We start from the raw sequence: 18714 nt of genomic DNA on the forward strand, positions 1-18714 counted from the left end.
ACCTTCTGAGTCCTTCCTTTTGATTTAAATGGTTTTTTGGGGGGTGGGGTGGGGGCGGAAGAGATGAAAATCCTTCAGTGTGAGGCATTGGATGGACTGATAATGCTCTTGTTGTGGGAAATAGTATCAGAGATGAGGAAGGAGAAAGTGCATATAAGCCCACCCCACTCTATTGCCATATACCTCAATTGTCATTATAACATGGCCTTGATTGAAAACTGAGGGTGACGACTGTGGGGCAGGAAAGCCAGACAGAATACCCAGCCAAGGAATGTATTGGAGCTCCCTTTAAGGTAGCCTTGCAGATAGCTCAACACAGTTCTTTCAGACTGGGGAATATGCCCCACCCTTGCCAGCTGCCAGGCTGTGAATGGTAGGTCTCATGACCAGAGCATTAGCTTGAAGGTTACAGGACCAAGGTCATACATAGCCCCTAGTGTTTTTGTTTTTGTTTGCAGATTCTTACATTCCAGAAATTTGGCTCAATTTCCTTCAGGTTCTGGTCTCATGGGTCTGTCTGGCTAAATGTTTCATTGGGAAATTAATCATCAGATACCTAAAAAGAACCTTCTTGTCCTTCTTTCTTTTTCCTCCTTCCTCCCTAATTTAAAGTCTTGGCAAAATTGTATTTTGGGGGTTTGGGCCATTTCCTTGCCTCTCGTTTCTTGGTTGATTTCCCATTTCAGCCTTCAGGTTTTAGGACCTTGGTTTTGGAGATGCTTCTGGGGTAACTAGGTGGTGCAGTGGAAAGCACTGTGCTTGGAATCAGGAATGCTCATCCACAAGAGTTCAAATCCAACCTCAGATACTTACTAATTGTGTGACCCTAGCCATGTCACAACCTTGTTTGCCTCACTTTCCTCATCTGTGAAATAAGCCAGAAAAGGAAATGACAAACCACTCCAGTATCTCTGCCAAGAAAACCCCAAATGGGGTCAGGCATGACTGAACAAAAACTACCTCTACAGACCCACCAATGTGGGTCCTTCCACAGAGGTGCTGATACTATACCCCATCTAGACCTTCTCATTCTATTGGAACCTTGTCCGTTTCCTCCTCTGGGTGGGGGAAAGGGTCTGTCCAAGTGTTTGGGAGACGTTCTTGTGTATAATAAGAGTAACTAGCTTTCTTCTAGTGTTTTGAAATGCAAGTCATGCTTTAAAAACATTATGTATTTAACTCAATTCAATGCATTTATTAAATAGCTACTATGTGCCAGGTTTTGTGTTAGGGAATAGAGATATATAATGGTATATTATATGGCATAATGGTAAAGATGATTTCCTGCCCTCAAGGAATTTATATTCTAAGGGTTTGTGTGTTGGGGGGGGGGGAAGTATGGTGAGATTACTTCACTGGATCCCTATGACCAGACTGTAAAAATACGGTATTATTATGCCCATTTTACAGATGAGGAAGTATTAGTGTTGGGATTTAAACCCAGATCACACCCAGTGCTCTTTCCATTTCATCGTAATGCCTCTTCTCATGCCCCCCGTTCTTAGAATGATTCACCCCTTCTCTTTTCAAGGAAATATTTTGACAAAAGTTGGGGCTGGAGGTCTGAAAAAATTCCTCAAACAAAACAGCTTCCTGGGTGCAAAATTATACTAACAAGCCAAATATATTCTAGAAGAAAGAAATCCTTAAGAATGTCCATCCTCCCCAGCTCTCTGCCCATTCCCAGAGGTACTGAGGGAATGTCATGCCCAGTAAGAGATGGGAATCTAGGTGTGAGTTGGGCCCCATATTCACCCGTATGGGGAGCCCCAAACCCCAGGGTGGGCAACAATCCCTTTCCTTCTCTGTGTGTTTTCTTTGTCTCCTCCTCTTTTTCTCCTTGTTCAGGAGAGGGCTTTTCCTAATCCCCTCTTTTCCGAGGCTCTGGCATGCCCTTTTCTCATTTCTCTCTGCTCTTGGCCTCTTGCCATCTCCCTCCCCCTCCCCAACATTATCACACAATGCTCATCCTACCAGCCTCTCTTGGTCTTCTGGAAACTCTCTCTTCCTCTGAGCCGAGATGTAAGGCCATTCTTATAGCCTCTTCTGCCCCCTTGGATGTGGTGCCAAGGACTGCCTGCCTTAACACCCAGATGTCCACATTGGCTGTCTTTCATTCTGCCCATTCTGCCTCCTGTCTGCCCAATGTACTCACTTGAATAATAACTTCATCTTTGTTTTTTTTTTCCTTAAACACATTTCACTTGGGCTCTCTCTTTTGAGCCTGAAAACAGCCTTGGGTGGGAGGGAAAGTGGGCCTTCCTAGCACTGGAGAGTTGGAAAAGACCAGTATCAGACAGAGCTCAGTGAGAAGTTATTTACAAAGCCCTTTAGGCACATAATCTTGCTGGGGCCATACAACAGATCAGTATTGGAGGTGGTATTATTCCCATTTTACGCATGGAAAACCTGAATTTCAGAGGGGTGAGGTAATTTACCCAGGGTAACACAGGTAGCAGGTTTCAGAGGTAGGATTTGAACCAGGGTCTTGCTGGCCCTATGTTCTATGGGGTATCCACTACATCATGTCTCTCCTCTAGACCGGTGCCCGGCTCTTAAAGAGCAAAGGGTCATTGATTTAGAGTTCCAAGGGACCCCAGGGGCCATTTAATTCAATCTCCCTCATTAGACAGTTGAGGAAACTGAGTCATAGGAAGATTAAGTGATTTACCTAAGGTTACATAGGTAATGGAGATAATAGATTTATTATCTAATAATCTACTTCAAGGGACCTAGGAGGTCATTGTAGATCATGCAGGAAACTGAGGCCCCAGGGAGATTGTGACTTGGTCAAGATCACAAAAGTCAGTAAGCAGTGGAGTTGAGAAAATGATAATACTAATAAATAGTGATTCACATTTATATTGGGCTTTAAGACATACAAAACCCAGTTTTTCAAGTACTCTGGGAGGGATGTGAGTATAGTATATTGTTCCCATTTCACAGATGAACAAACTGATGCTTAGAGAAGTTAAGAGACCCTCCCAGTGTTACACACCTTGTAAGTGTCAAGGAGCCACTCAGAACCAGGACTTAAACCCACTTGGGGCTCTGGGATCCATGTTCTTCTTGTAGAAAGAGCCCTTAATGTGGAGTCAGTAGAACCAGCATCAGATCTTGGCTCGGCTTCTTGCTATACTTTTGTGACCTTGAGTGAATCACTTTCTTTTTCTGGGCTTCGGTTTCCTCATCTATAAAATGAGATCATTGATCTGAATGATACCTGATGTACCTTCCAGCTCCAAAGCTATGATTCTATTATTATTCCCTTTTTACAGATGGGAAAACTGAGACCCAGATATACACAGTGTTAGTGGCAAGGAGATGTTTGGAGAGGAGTCTCTTACCACTTAATCATGATTCATGTCCCAGTTACTTGTTTTCTGAGTGGGTGTGAGATGGAGCTGATTTGCAATGATGAGAAAGGATAGCGTAATCTTTCTCTGTCTGTTATCAGGCATATGTTTAGGTCATTTAACCCCTTTTTGGTAAAGGACTGGTGTTGTGGTGGTAGGGGAAGGAAATGTCACAGGGCTGAGTTGGATCTTAGAACAGGGAATGTCAGAGCTTGGAGGGTCCCTAGAACATAGAATATGAGTTGAGACCTTAGAAAACAGAATTTCATCTGGGAGGGATCCTAGAACATAGAAAGTTAGAATTGGAAAGACCCTCAGAACACAGAATGTCAGAGCTGGAAGGGACCTTCGAGCATAGAATATGAGAGCTGAGAAGGACCTTAGAACATAAAATATCAGAAGTGCAAGCATCCTTAGAACACAGAATGTCAGGATTAGAAGGAGGCGTGTCCATGGAAAATTGCCTTTAGAGATCATCCCTTAATGTCACCTTTATGATCATCTCTTAGGGTCACCCTTAATTCATACTGGAATGTGTGAGTGGAAAAAGGATTCAGGAGGAGGGTGTGGCAAGCCAGAAGTTTGAGCTTTTGATCATCAATTTAAAACTTAAAAGGACCTTTGAGATAATTTTGTTCAACCTCATTCATTTTATAGATGAAACTGAGGCCCCAAAACATTGAGTCTTGCCCACATTTACCCAGATAGCAAATGACAAAAGGAGATTTGAATCTATGTCTTCTCACTACAAATACAACAGTCTGCTGTAATACTCAAGAATTTTTAGTCCTGGTGGTAGCTATGGCTTTGAAAAAGTAGAAGAGTCTGGATAATTCTGGGACTTTCCACACACAGTAGGTCCTCTGAGGGAGTCAGCGAGAACAGTAGGGAGAGAAGAGGATGGTGGGAAGATGGGTGTGAATTTTTAAAAAGTTCCTTTTCAATATTATAACCTTTATAAATAGCAACAAACACAATCATTTCCATAGAAGACCATAACAAAGGATTGTACTTGAAACCATGAGTCTCCATTGTATATATCTTATTTTTTAAAGTAAATCACAAATTCAACATAGTATTGCAAAACTGGCCTCCTTTTAAGTGTCCTTTGTTTTTCCTTCTGCTTTCTTTTGTGCATTTAAAAATGTTTTATTGATGCTCTTCTCTTTTGTTTTTGGTCATGATTAGCACTACCCCTATCCCCTTTTAGCCTTTTCTTCCCGGCCCCCCACTGTCAAGATAACAGTATAGGCTTGTAACATATAAGCATAGTCAAGAAAAACAAATCCATACATTGATTGTGCCTGGAAATGCATGTCTAATTCTGCAAATATGGAATAGCACCTCCTCCAGGAAGTGGAAATCATGCTTTATCAGGAGGCTCCTGGAGTCATAGCTGGTCAGTGTTCAGAGTCCTTAAGCCTTCCAAAATTGTTTTCCTTTATTTTGTGGTTATTATACATATTGTACTGGTTGTGCCCACTTGATTCTGCCTTAGTTCATACAAGTCTTCTCTGACACTATCCCTTTCATCATTTTTGCATGGTTTTGTTTTTTTTCAGTTATTTTTCAGTCATGTCTGACCTTTTATGACCCTATTTTTCTTAGCAGAGATACTGAGTGGTTTGTCATTTCCTTTTCCAGCTCATTTTAACAAATGAAGAAACTAAGGCAAACAGTTAAGTGACTTGCCCAGGGTCATCCATCTAGTAAGTGTCTGAGGCCAGATTTGAACTTGGGAAAATGAGTCTTCCCGACTCCAGGTCAAGTACGCTATCCACTGTGCCACCTAGCTGCCCCCATCATTTCTCAGTACAATAATATTTCATATTATATTCATAATTTCTTGTGAATTATTTTAAGTTATAATATAAAATATGTGAATTATTTTAAACTTAGAGTGATTCCCTCTTAGAAATCTCTCTCCCATGGAAACCTCCACATACATAGCAGAAGTGTGCTTCTAAACCCCCATCAATCTTTTGAGTGTCCCTGGTTGGAAGACAAAATCTTCTATGCTTCCACCTTTCTTTTTCTCTACCTTGATTCAAGGGCACTGGCCATGGAACTGAAGGTCAAAGACTATCTCTTCCCCACCCAATCTCTTACCTTGTGGAGGTTTGATTCATGTAATTTTAGATTCATAGAATCTCAGAGTTTTGAGAGGATTTAGAGACCATTTCTCCAGATTCCTATCCCATACAGCAATCCCCCCCATAGGCTCCTGACCTCTGCTAGAATGCTTTTAGCAGTCGAGTTTTTACACTGCCTGTCTTGTGTGTCAGCTCTAATTATTAAAATTTTCCTCATGACATAGTAGATAGAGTGCTGGACCTGTAGTCAGGAAGATCTGAATTCGAATCTCCCCTATAATACTTAACTATCTGCATGACTATGGCCAATACACTAAATGTCTCTTAACCTCAGTTTCCTTATCTGTAAAGTGGGCATAACTTTTTATTTGCAACTATGATTTCATTGGCATAGAGAACTCTGATTAAATACAGAATTGGGCCTTTCTTCAACTTAGAATATCTGAGAATTTTTTGGTGCTCTAAGAAAATAAGCAGCTTTTCCAGGGTCACACAAGTCAGAGATAGGACTTGACTTCAGGTCTTTTGGACTCTAAGATTAGCTTATCCACACCCATTAGCTCCCATACCCCACTGCTAAAAATACCAAGAATGCCTCCTCACAACGATGCAAGCTTTAAGGTGGCATCAGGATGTTAGTTTTTATTATGTTGACCTAAAAATGTCTCTCTAGTTTCCACCTGTTGGTCTTAGTAATGCTCTCTGAAGTCAACCAGTCCTGAATGTAACTCCCACCCAATCTAAACAGCATCTTTTAGGTGATTATTACATACAAGGTGCCATCCACAGTCTTCTTGTTTCTAGGCTAAACACACCCAGTTTCTTCAGAAAGTATTCAGTAGGATTTGGTTTGGATTTCTTTCAACGTCCTGGTGGCCCTCTTCCTTCCTAATATGCTGCTATGCTCACGTACTCTCAAAAGTCAACTCTACTCCACTAAAGTTTTCAGTGACTCTGCATTGCTTACTCAATGAAGGGATTTTTGGAATTCAAGGCCCTTGGAGATTGGGCTTCCGTCTCTCTTTCCAGCATTATCTCATGCTAGTCTCCTTCATGTACTGCTCTGTGTTTCAGCCAGGCTAGATGACCCTCCAGCCCTTGCTGTACCCCTGCCCTCTCCCATCTCTTTGCCTTTGTTTGTACTGTCCCCCATGCCTGGAATTCTCTATCTCCTTCACTCTTGACTACTGACATCCCTGGCTTCCTTTAAGTCCCAACTCAAATTCCACCTGCTCTAGAAAGCCTCCCCCAACTTCTCTTAATTCTAGTACTTCCCCTCCCTCTTTTAATTATTTTCTATTTATCCTATTTGTAGCTTGCTTTGTATAGAAGTTAGTATATTGTCTTGTAAGCTCTTTGGTGACAAGGTGACAACTCTTTTTGTCTCCAAATGCTTACTTAGCACAGTGCCTGGCACATAGTAGGCCCTTGACAAATCATTACTGACTGATTAACTGATTCCTCCTCTAGTCAAGACAAGTCAAATCCACAAGCAATCAAGCATTTGCCACCGTGCCAGGAATTATGCTAAGCACTGAGAATATACATACAAGCAGAAAAAACACACAAAAGGGAACTGGGGGTGGGGTGGGTGAAGTGATGAAAGGACCCAGTCCAGGAGCATTGTAGAGAAAACCCAGGGGCAGAGTGAGCTTCCAATGTAAAGAGGCTTCTGGGGCATTCTAGAGAAAGACCAAGAGAGTTAGGTGTGCAGCCTGGAGAGGAGTGAAGAAACCCAATCCAATAGATTAAAAATGTCTTAAATACCTACTGTGTTTCAGGCACTGTGCTGAGCTTTGGGGATACTATTAATAAAAGAAACAATTCCTGCCCTCTGGGAGCTTGCAGTCTAATGGAGTGGGGTGGGTGGACAACACACAAAAGAGGCAGGAAAGGGGGATGTTCCATGGAGTTGAAACCAGACGTAACAGCAGGTGCAGAGTAGAATGGTTGACCTGGACTGCCTCCTTAAATTGGAGGGTCTGGGAGGAACCAACCAAGACGATGGAGAAGTCCCAGGGGCAGAAGGAACTTCCAGTGTCGACATCTGGGTGCCAGTGAGTCTCCTGGATGAAGAGGTTTGAAGGGCCAAAGAGTGAGGAATGGAGCCTGGAAAGGAATGGGACGTCCCATGGAAGGGTTTTCTCCTTCCTCACTGACCTCAGAGAACCTGGAAACGTCTTGTAGCTGGTATTAAAATATATTAGTTGAACTGATGGGATGAGGGCAAAGAAGTCCAGATAATGTTCTAGAGGAAAACCTGAGGGAGAGGACTCTTGGGTCCACCTGAGCCTAGTCTAGGCTTCAACCCCACCCCACCCCCCAACCCAGACATTACACTGGACTTTAAATGAGAGGCCAAATGAGGAAATGGGATGGTTTGAGCATCATCTCAGCAGGAGGAAAGAGGAAGTGGGATCATTTGGAAGTTATTCTAATGCAGGGTTCTTAACCTGGGCCTGTGAAGCTGGTTAAAAAAGTTTTTTTTGATACCTGTATTTCAGTATGTAAGTGGTTTTCTTTTGTAGTCTGATGTATTTTTATTTTATAACTTAAAAAAAACATGATTCTGAGAAGGGGGGATCCATAGGCTGCACCAGATTGCCAAAGGGGGGTCTCAACACAAAGAAGATTTGGAATTCCTGCTCTAAGGGAGAAAACAGCTTGATGCTATGGAAAGAACCCTGGAAGTAAGACATGGGCCCTAGGATGAATCCCAGCTCTGTTGCTATGGGATCTTGGGCAAGGCCCTCAGTTTCCTGATCTGTAAAATGAGGGGGTTGGACTAGATGGTCCCTGAGGCTCTTTTTAGCTCTACATGGACAGTCCTGTGACCTTAAGATCATTCTCAGTCCCTGGGAGGAGTACATCCCCATTTCCTGTATCCATCCCAACTCCCCAGGTACACAGGATTCCCTGGAGCAGCTGGCTTGTCTCAGCGGGGCCTGTTGGTAGTGAGAGGCCAGATCAACCTCCCAGATTGCCAGGAAGGCTGAGTCAGCAGTCCAGGAAGCACCCTGGTTACGGGAAAGAGGAGAATGGGGTGAAACCCAATGACCGGCCTTGGGCCAGCCACGTGCTGGCTTGGTCTGGCTTTAGTGGGGATAAAAGGTTTTAATTACTCAGTCCAGGCAGGGTTCCCACTGGGGAGCAGGCAGCATGAGGTCCAAGCATCATGGGAGGGTGGGGAGGGAGTATGGTGTGTGTGTGTGTGTGTGTGTGTATGTGTGACACAGAGACAGAGGACTGTGGTAGGCCATGTGCCTTGCAACCAGGGTCATGCAGCTTAGAAATATCAGAGGCAGGATTTGAATTTAGGTCTTTCTGACTCCAGGAGGGAGTCAGGTCAAATGCTGAACATCCGCTCCTACGTCACATTGCCCCACCCCCCCCATGTCATGTTACCTAATAAATAGATTGTTGTTTGTTGCTCAGTCCTTTCAGCTGTGTCCAACTCTTCATGACTCTATTTGGGATTTTCCTGGCAGAACTGCAGTGGTTTGCCATTTCCTTCTCCAACTCATTTTACAGATGAGGAAACTGAGGCGAACATGGTGAAGTGACTTGCCAGGGTCACACAGCTACTAAGTGTCTGAGGCTAGATTTGAACTCATGTCCTCCTGACTCCAGGCCCAGCATGCTATTCACTGTACCACCTAGTTGCCCCAATAGATAGATTAAATATAAATATCCATCTAATATGTTTGTAGATTTGTGTCTCTTCCTATTTCTGTCTGTCTCTCATCTGACATTGCTACCACTCTGGTGAAGGCCTTCATCGCCTCATGCCCAGACTGTTGAAATAGACTGGCTGGGCTCCCTGCCACAGATCCCTATTCTAATCCACCTTTTCCTCACCTGTCAAATTGATCTTAAAGTGAAGATCTCATCATGTCCTACCTCACGCAGTAAACTCCAGGGCTCTCCTTCACCTTCAGCATCAAGTATAAAATCCTCTGGTTAGTATCCAAAGCTCTTCATAACCTGTTCCCTCCCCCATCTCTCCAGTCTTCCTGCACCTTACAGGATCTGTGCATTCTGAGATCCAGACACTGGCCTCCTTCCTGTTCCGTGGACAAGACACTTCGTCCCCTGACCTGGGGTGTTTCCCCAGGGCTGGAATGCTCTTCCCCCTCATCTCTGCTTCCTGGCTTCATCCAAGCCCCAGCTAAGATCCCGCCTTCCATAGGAAGCTTTCCCGTCCCCCTTGCTTCTAGGGCTTTCCCACTGGAGATTATTCCCAATTTAGCCTGCACTTGTCTGGCTTTTGTACATAGTTGTTTGTATGTTGTCTCTCCCACTGTGAACTCCTTGAAAGCAGGGACTCTTTTTTTGGTATTCTGGCACATATTAGGCAGTTGATAAATGTTTATTGGTCGACAGCTTGTCTTTCCCCTTCTCTTGACTCACCTAATAAACATTGGTTGATCTGAATGTTTGTGTCCTTTTCTTTTTCCTCTCTCTGTTTCTCCATCTTTTCCATTATTCTCTTTGTCCGTCCCTCTCAGCTCTCTGTAGAGTTGGTTGAATCTCTTCTCTCTCTCTCCCCCTCCCTTCTTCCCTCCCTCTCTCTCTCTTTCCCTCCTCTCTCTCTCCCTCTCTCCCTCCTCTCCTCTCTCTCTCTCTCTCTCTCTCTCTCTCTCTCTCTCTCTCTCTCTCCTTCCTCTCCCTCTCTTCCTCCCCTTCCTCCCTTTCCCCCTTTCCCTTCGCCTTGTATATCAATGACAATGATATTAACATTACTAAATCAAAGGGTCACTAGCCTTCTCACCCAAACCTAATCAGGTTGAGGGTGGGGAACGAGATCTTTCCCATCATCTGCCTTGCATCATCTATGAAGAGAGATGAGTAAACATCTCCTTCCAAGGGACAGTGTTGTTCTCTTTTTCCCCCAGTGGGGATACTGTGGTTTTAAGCACCCTTATCTACATACAAATGTGCCATTTTCTGTCTGTACAGACAGGAAACTAAATCCAGGAAGCCAAGCTTGAGAGCTACCTAAATTACCTTGTCTTATAAGGAGGAGGGAGTGTCAGCAGCGACAGACAGGAGCCAGAACGGGGTGGCTCCCGCCATAGGAACAAACTGAATGTAGATGAATATTTGGTGGGAAAATCACAAATGGGACGTGCGGGTTTCAGGAGACCTCCACATTCTGGGAGTGGGGAAGAAGGGCATATGCCCAAATGTCCAGAGCCCGTGTGTGTGTGTGTGTGTGTGTGTGTGTGTGTGTGTGTGTGTGTGTGTGTGTGAGAGTGTTTGTGTATGTGTGTGTGAGTGTGTTTGTGTATGTGAGTGTGTATGTGTGTGTGTTTGTGTATGAGTGTGTGTGTGTTTGTGTGTGTGTGAGTGTGTGTGCTTGTGTGTGTGAGTGTGTGTTCTTGTCTCTTTCCACTGTCCTTTGTGGCAGTGGCTCCAGGGCATGAGTGGAGTCTGAGGGCACTAGTTAAAATTCAGAAGTACATAAAAACTCAATCAGCAGCCAGGGCTGAGGAGAACAGAATAAGAGTTCACAGAAGGTGATCCAAATCACCAGCAGTTAACCTCCCCATCAGGGGAGTCCCTTTCAAAGACAAGCATCTCTGGGCTTGCCTGTATTACCTCTTCATGCTGGCCAGATCACTCCCCAGAATAGAAAGCTTGCAGTTAGCTGGCCTGGCTTAGACCTTCCTGGTGCCCAAGCTTGACTGTTTCCTTTGATCATTGGTTGGCAGTGCCCATTTGGTGTCCGGGGAGAAGTGATGGAGCTGGTGAATAGGAAAGACCAGGGACAAATACCAGGGACCATTTGTGTTTCCAGAGGAAACCCACAGGGAAAGTAATAGAGTGTCAGTATTGCGGTTGTTTTTTTGGGTACCTCTCTCCAAATAGCAGCTTGGCATGGTGGCTAGAGTCAGAAAGACCTCAGTTAAAAGTCTGCCTCTGATACCTATCAGCTGGGTGACCCTGGTGAGTACCTTAACCTCTTTCTGCCTCAGTTTCTTACTTTTCTGTAAAAATCAGGATACAGCCATACAGAGAACATCCTTATGATACATGGGATAACAATATCTTTATCACCTACTTCCCAGGTTCGTTGTGAGGCTTAAGGGAGATAATGTGTGAAGAGTGCTTTTATAAATATAATCTGTTATTGTTGTTATTCATTTTTTAATTGTTTTCCAGGGAAGCAATGATGAGCTGTCTGATAATGAAGAGGAGATGGAAGAGAAATCTGACAGTGAGGGGAGTGACTATTCTCCTAACAAAAAGAAGAAGAAAAAACTCAAAGAGAAGAAAGAGAAAAAATCCAAGCGGAAAAAGAAGGATGAAGATGATGATAATGAAGATGGAGGTTTAAAGGTGACTAAAATTAGGATTGGGGAGAGTGCTGGTTTGGGGACTAGAAGGAACCAGTTTCTGACACATTGGCTGTGTGACTATGGGCAAGTCACTTGACCTCTCTTGACCTCAGTTTCCTCACCTGTAAAATGGTGACATAATACCTGTAATATGTGATAGGGGTGGAGGGAAAGAAGTATGTTGTAAGGACTAGACTGATATATTTAAAGTGCTTTGCTGTGGTTTAGTCATTTTTCAGTCATGTCCAACTCTTCATGACCCCATTTGGGGTTTTCTTGGCAAAGATACTGGAGTGGTTTATCTTTGCCTTCTCCAGCTCATTTTACAGATAAGGAAACTGAAGTGAACAGGGTGAAGTGACTTAGCCAGGGTCACATAGCTAGTTGAATTCAGAAAAATGAGTCTTCCTGACTCCAGGTCTGGTGCTCTGTGCACTATGGCGCCCCCTAGCTGCCCCCATTAAGTGCTTTACAAACCTTTAAAGGGCTCTGTCAGCTGTTATGATAGACTAATCAACAAACACTCTGGGGGCTCTATGCTAAGCGCTGAGCATACAAAGACACACCTGTCTTTAAGGAGATTACATTCTATTGTATATACATATATATACTATATGTATTATATATATTCTAATATATATATAATACATATAGTATATATACTATGCATATAATTATATATATATAATATGTATATAGAGTAGACTTGAGCTCTATACATAAGGACGAGTTTAATATTTGTAAAGGCTTACTTCAGGACCTGGCACGTAGTAGGCCCCTCTTGCCCCCTCCCCTTTCTCAGGTTGTTACCCTTCAGAGAGGGTTCCTTTTTTTTCTTTCCCATCTCCGACACAGGGGCCGGGTCCTCCCAAAGGACACGACCAGTTCGTTGCTGTCAGAGGAACAATCTGGGCCATTATTTGAGTAGATCTTGATGTAAGGGAAAGTGCACACAAGAGGATTCTGTAGGGGCAGGAGGAGGCGGAATCCCAAAGAAACATTGGGAATAATGATGAGATTCCTTTAAAGACTGTGGAGGGAAATTGATGCTGAGGCACTGGTGGCTTTGAGTGATAAGGAGCCTTCGGGCAGAGAGGCAGCTTGTTAGGGGAATGGTGACAGCTCAAGTTAGGGGGCCCTCCTGCTTGGAGCTGCTTGGGTGTGCCCAGATACTCCAAAGATACAAGAATTTTGTCACTATGGGAGTGCTGGGCCTGGAGTCAGGAAGCATCGCCTTCCTGAGTTCAAATCTGGCCTCAGACACTAGCTGTGTGACCCTGGGCAAGTCACTTAACCCTGTTTGCCTCAGTTTCCTCATCTGTAAAATGAGCTGAAGAAGGGAATGGCAAACCACTCCAGTATCTTTGCTAAGAAACCTCCAAATCGGGTCAGGAAGTGTCAAACACAGTTGAAATGACTTAGCCAACAACTACGACTTACTAGGCAAGCCCTAGGGAGTTGTTTGAGGTATGTGGGCATTAAATGTCCTTCCAGGGCTCACTCAGCTGGTGTCAGGGGCAGGATTCAAATCCCCAGGTCTTCCTCACTCCAAGCTCAGTACTCTATCTGCTATAGAATAAAAAACCTCTAACTTAGGGGCAGCTAAGTGTCGAGGTGAATAGAGCACCGGCCCTGGAGTCAGGAGGACCTGAGTTCAAATCTGGCCTCAGACACTTAACACAAAACTAGCTGTGTGACCTTGGGCCAGTCACTTAACTCCAGTTGCCCTGCCTTCCCCCCTCCAAACAAACAAACAAAAAAACCCCTCTAACTTGGGGATCCCAAACAACAATGGAAACTTAGAATTTGGGACTCAGTCAATCAATCGACATTCATCAATGTACCTGGTAGTATGCTAAGCCCTGGGGATACAGAAGGAGACAAGAGACAGTCTTGGCCCTCGGAGAGCTCACAAGTAGATTTGGCATCAGGAGAGAGTGGGCTTAAATCTGGCTTCAGATACTTCCACAGGAAAGACACTTCAGCTGTGTTTCCTCCCCTGTATAACGGGGATTATAGTGCTTGTCTTACCGACACAACCCAGCAGGATGGAATTATTTACTATTGAACTGCTATTGGGAAGGAAGTGCTTTCCAAACGTTAAATAGTTTTGCAGTGAGTTTGCACTATTGTTATTATTTTTAACAAATTAATAAATAATAACAAGCAAGCACTTATTGGGTGTACTTACCAGCTAGGGCTCTTTCCACCATGTCATCCCCCCTATCTCCAAAGCCTCCAACTCCATTTGCCCCCCACCATGGAATCCTGGGTGTCGAGCTCAGGGGAAAGCGCTTTTTGAAGCCTAACACTGCCACGGACCCTTCTGGACTGCCGTATTGACTTAGGTAGCTGTAGACACCAGGGTTTGGGGCCTCCTCTGGAGGGATCTACCCTTCAGCCCTGGCAGAGATTTCCTTTCTTCTAGGAAGCTTATGTGCACACAAGTGACCTTTCTCAGTGACATGATCCCCGCAGGGTCTCATTGCCAAGCATCCTAGGGAGATTCAGACAGAGCTGTCAGTTTTCTTAGAGCTTGAGAGTTCTTTTTAAAATAAATGGCACCTATAATCTTTCCTCCATCTTCCCCACCAAAAAAGAACTTTAAAGGGAAAATAGTAGCTTGTCTCCCTTTCTCCATATCATCTCTTTGACCTCTGTAGGAGCCCAAGTCCTCAGGCCAGCTCATGGAGGAGTGGGGCCTGGACGATGTGGATTACCTGTTCTCCGAAGAGGATTATCACACTCTAACCAACTACAAGGCCTTCAGCCAGTTTCTTAGGTAAGTGACCAGTAGAGTAGACAATGGGAATATGGAGTCCAGTCTTGGTTTCCTTTGGGAAGCAGCTCCATGGAGGGCTAAGTTTTCTTAATAAGTATTTACAATAAATATGTACTCTACTCCAGGCTCTGTGTAAGGCAATTGGGAGGAGTGGGAGGAGGGGGGAAGGTGGTACAAAGACCACAAAACAGTTCCTGTCCTAAAGGAATCAGTCAGCAAGCATTGTTTAAGCGTTTCTCATGTGTCTGGCCCTGTGCCAGGGGCTGGGGATCTGAGTACAAAGAATGAAATCATCCCTGCTCTTAAGAAAGTTACATTCTAATCAAGGAGAAAACAAGTGCATATAATAATACATGCAGCATAAATATAGCTGGGTGGTACATTGGATAGAGTGCCCAGGCCTGGAGTCAGGAAGACCTGAGTTCAAATATGACCTCAGACACTTACTAGATGTGTGACTTTGGACAAGTCACTTGACCCAGTTTGTCTCAGTTTCCTCATTTGTAAAATGAGCCGGAGAAGGAAATGGCAGACCACTAGTATCTTTGCCAAGAAAACCCCAAATGGGACCGGACCATGAAGAGTCAGACATGACTAGTTGACTCAACAACAACAACAACAAAAGTACAAAGAAATACAAAATATCTAAAAAACCGGTAGTTTGATTGGAGTGGGGGTGGAGCACTAGCCATTCATAGGATCTGGAAAACTTCAAGCAAAGGATGGTGCTCAAGCTGCATCTCAAAGGAGGAGAGGGCCTCTTTAAAGCAGAAGTAGAAAGGGATGGCATTCTAGGCATGGGACGTAGCCGCTGCAAAGGCTTAGCGATTGGAGATGAAGTGTCACGAGTGAGGGATAGAGTAAAGGGTCGGTTGGCTGGGTCAGAGAGTGTGGGTAGGCTGGGGTGGGGAAGAAATGCCCAGTGGGACTGGAAAAATAATCCTTCATTACTGCAAGAAGAGAAGAAATTATAGAGAGTGCTGGGTTTGGAGCCAGAGGAGTTGAGTTTGAATCTCGTATCTTGTATTTACTGTCCCTGTGTGCCTGGGACAAATCACTTAACCCTTCTGAGTCTCAGTACATGGTATGATAAAAATGATGTGGGGCCTGAGGAGTCCCTCGAACCCATGGTATCATGGAAAGCCAGGAGATTTGGAGGACAGGACTTGGGTTTATATCCCTAGTCTGCAATTGTTTGGTTGGCTATTGTATCGTCTGCTCTTGGGTTTAAAATTCCCTGTGACTCAGTTTCCTCATATGTAAAATATAGGACTTGGACTGCATGGCCTCTGAGGTGCCTTCCATTTCCCAAATCTGCGGTCCATGATCCTAGGAAGGAAGTGTGGTGGAGTGGATACAGCAGTAGACTTCGATTTAGGAAGTATTCAGATGTTTACAAATTGTGTGACTCTGGGGAAGTCCCTTACCTCTCTGGGCCTCAGTTTTCTCATCTGTAAAGTGAGGGAGTTGGGCCAGATGACCTAGATGGTCCCTTCTAGGTCTAGATATATGATTCTATCATCTAGGGAGTTAGTCTCTAATTAGATAATCTCCAAGTTCCCTCCCGGCTCTTAAATCTATGTTCCTTTGATCTAGGACAAGTCTAGGTTGGTCAATGGTCCTCGAGAATAAAGATGGTGATTGCTGACCTCTTTTAGTGCCTGAGTTGAGTTCTGATAGGGCAGGTACCACAGTGGGCCAGCTGGCAGCATTCTTTCCTCCAAGGACTGCTTCTTCTTTTGGGTCTCATAGGACCTGCATGTTCCTATCTTGTTACAGGTTGGGGTCCATCCAGTTTTAGCCCATTGGCCTCCTGTCTTCTCTTGGCCCTGGTCTCTGGAGTTAATCCCCCAGTGACTTGTAACAATCTTGTTCTAACAGGGACCAAGGCTGGCCTCATGGGCCGGTTAAGTGTGCCAGCTGGACCCAGTCTTTCCTGTGGGCTGTAGTTGGTTAACCTAGTAAAATAATAATAATAATAATAATAATAATAATAGTGAGCATTTATGTAGTGCCTTGAGATTTGCAAACATTTTACAAATATCTCACAATAACCTGGGAATTAGGGGCTATTATTATCCCCATTATATAATTGGGAAAACTGAGGCAGAGAGAGTCTAAGTGACTTTCTCAGGGTCACACAGCTGGTAAATGTCTAAGGCTGAATCTGGACTCAGGTCTTCCTAACTCCAGTGCCAGTGCTATGCACCATTCAAGTCATCTGGTTCTACACCCTGTCTTAGCGAATACTTTGGCTTGGTTCAGTAGGAGATAATTGAGCTGGAAGAATCAGAACATGGGAGTTTCCTTCTTGACTCTGACCTCCAACTCTTCCTACATGACCTTTAGACCATTTCCTTTCTCTGCGCCTCAGTATTCAGGTCTGTGGCATGGGACGAGGGGTTTCTTTTGCGTCTTGTAGAAGGTACTTGCAGGAGCTGGCGGTTTGATGAATCTACAGGGGGCCTAGGTGTGATTCTCTTCCTCCTCTCTCCCTTGCCCAGGCCTCTCATTGCCAAGAAGAATCCCAAGATCCCCATGTCGAAGATGATGACGGTGCTGGGGGCCAAGTGGCGAGAGTTTAGCGCCAACAACCCATTCAAGGGGAGCTCGGCGGCAGCAGCGGCGGCAGCGGTGGCTGCGGCTGTGGAGACAGTCACCATCGCCCCTCCTCTGACCGTCAGCCCACCTCAGCCCATCCAGCCCATGCCCATCCGTAAGGCCAAGACCAAGGAGGGCAAAGGTACGTCACGCATCTTGTCAGCTGGAGGAGAGCTCAGCCTCCTAGAAGGCACTTAATCAGCTCATCAACAAGCATTTATTAAACTCCTGCTGTGTGCTCGACCTTTGTCATGAGCTAGGGACACAAACAAAGGCAGAAGACAGGCCCGTCGGGTCCTGGTCTGATGAGCTCCTCCTCTCCGTGACCAGAGCCTGAGGGTCCCAGACAGAGGCACAATAGACCGCGTCAAGTGGGGTTCATCCAGAAAACCAGAGAGCTCTGGCGGCAACGCCCTGTGCTGGGCACTAAGCTGCCAGCCTCGGCTCCGCTGCGAGCCGGTGGTCTGACCCCAGGCCTTACCCGGGCCTCAGTTTCCCAGATGTGCTCCCCGCCTCTGTCCCAGGGTGGGTTGAGGGTCTGCGTACCATAGGACTTTAGATCCAAGGCCAGAAAGGACCTCACAGGTCACCCAGTCCTCCCCTCCCCTCATTTACAAAGGAGGAAACTGAGGCCCAAGGAGGGGCAGCAACTTAGCCAGGCCACTCAGGTAGTAAGCGGCATTGGAACCCAGGTCTTCAGACTCAGAAGCAGGCCTCCTCCCACTGTACTACACTGTCTCCTATCATGGGTGATATCAAGGTGAAGATTTTCCTTAATTCGAGAACTTTTCATGGAAACCTGCTTAGGATTAGAGGGGTCTCAGTCTGCATTGGTGGAGGGAGGGTCCACGGTTAGAAAAATCACAGAGCCTCCAAGCACTGAAATATCGCTCTACAGAGGGAGACAGAACTAGGGTGGGAGCAATGGGCCTTTGTCCCCATGGTCCAACTGGGGCTTTTGTGCCAATATTTAAAGTCAAAATTACTCCTCAGGTTTCCCCAGTGCCCTTCAATCTTCTCCTTACCCTGTGCCACAGCCCCATCCCCAAATGTGGCTTCCCCCTTCTCTCACCCCGGACATCATCCCTATTGCCTGCTTCCTTCTCCTGAAGCCTGGGGCCTGCTTGTTGCGCTGAGGTATCTAGGAGTAGAAGGTCCATAGTGTTGAATGTAGCAGAGGAATCTGGAAGGAAGAGCACTGAGAAAAGAAGATGGGATTGGTCGATAAAAGGTTTTTGAGAACTCTGGAGGTAGAGCAGTTTTAGCTGAGTGATGTGGTCTGGAGCCGACTGCTTGGTAGAGAATTTGAGAAGTCAAGGCAATGATCATCAACAGAGAGAAAGGGAGGGGAAAGGAGAGGGGGGGAGAGAGAGGGAGGGAGAGAGGGAGAGCAGGAGAGAGAGGGGGGGAGTGGAGAGGGAGGGAGAGGAGAGAGGAGAGAAAGAGGAAGGGAGGAGAGAGGAGAGAGAGAGGGAGGGAGGGAGAGAGAGAGACAGAGAGAGACAGAGAGAGAGAGGGAGGGAGGGAGAGAGAGAGGGGAG

At 45.3% G+C, this 18714-nt stretch overlaps 1 protein-coding gene across 1 annotated transcript in view; it reads left to right on the forward strand.

Moving 5' to 3' along the window:
- Nucleotides 1–18714, forward strand: part of CHD5 (chromodomain helicase DNA binding protein 5) — a 159031-nt gene that overhangs the window by 56197 nt on the left and 84120 nt on the right. The window contains exons 3-5 of the mRNA XM_069079557.1: nucleotides 11615–11791; nucleotides 14454–14572; nucleotides 17077–17315. Coding sequence (XP_068935658.1) covers nucleotides 11615–11791; nucleotides 14454–14572; nucleotides 17077–17315 — 535 coding nt within the window. The remainder of the gene's footprint in view (nucleotides 1–11614; nucleotides 11792–14453; nucleotides 14573–17076; nucleotides 17316–18714) is intronic.

Source organism: Petaurus breviceps, unplaced genomic scaffold (genome assembly GCF_028583685.1).
Source record: "Petaurus breviceps papuanus isolate PSGF00001 unplaced genomic scaffold, PetGlider_PUasm1.0 91041, whole genome shotgun sequence".
Taxonomy (NCBI): domain Eukaryota; kingdom Metazoa; phylum Chordata; class Mammalia; order Diprotodontia; family Petauridae; genus Petaurus; species Petaurus breviceps.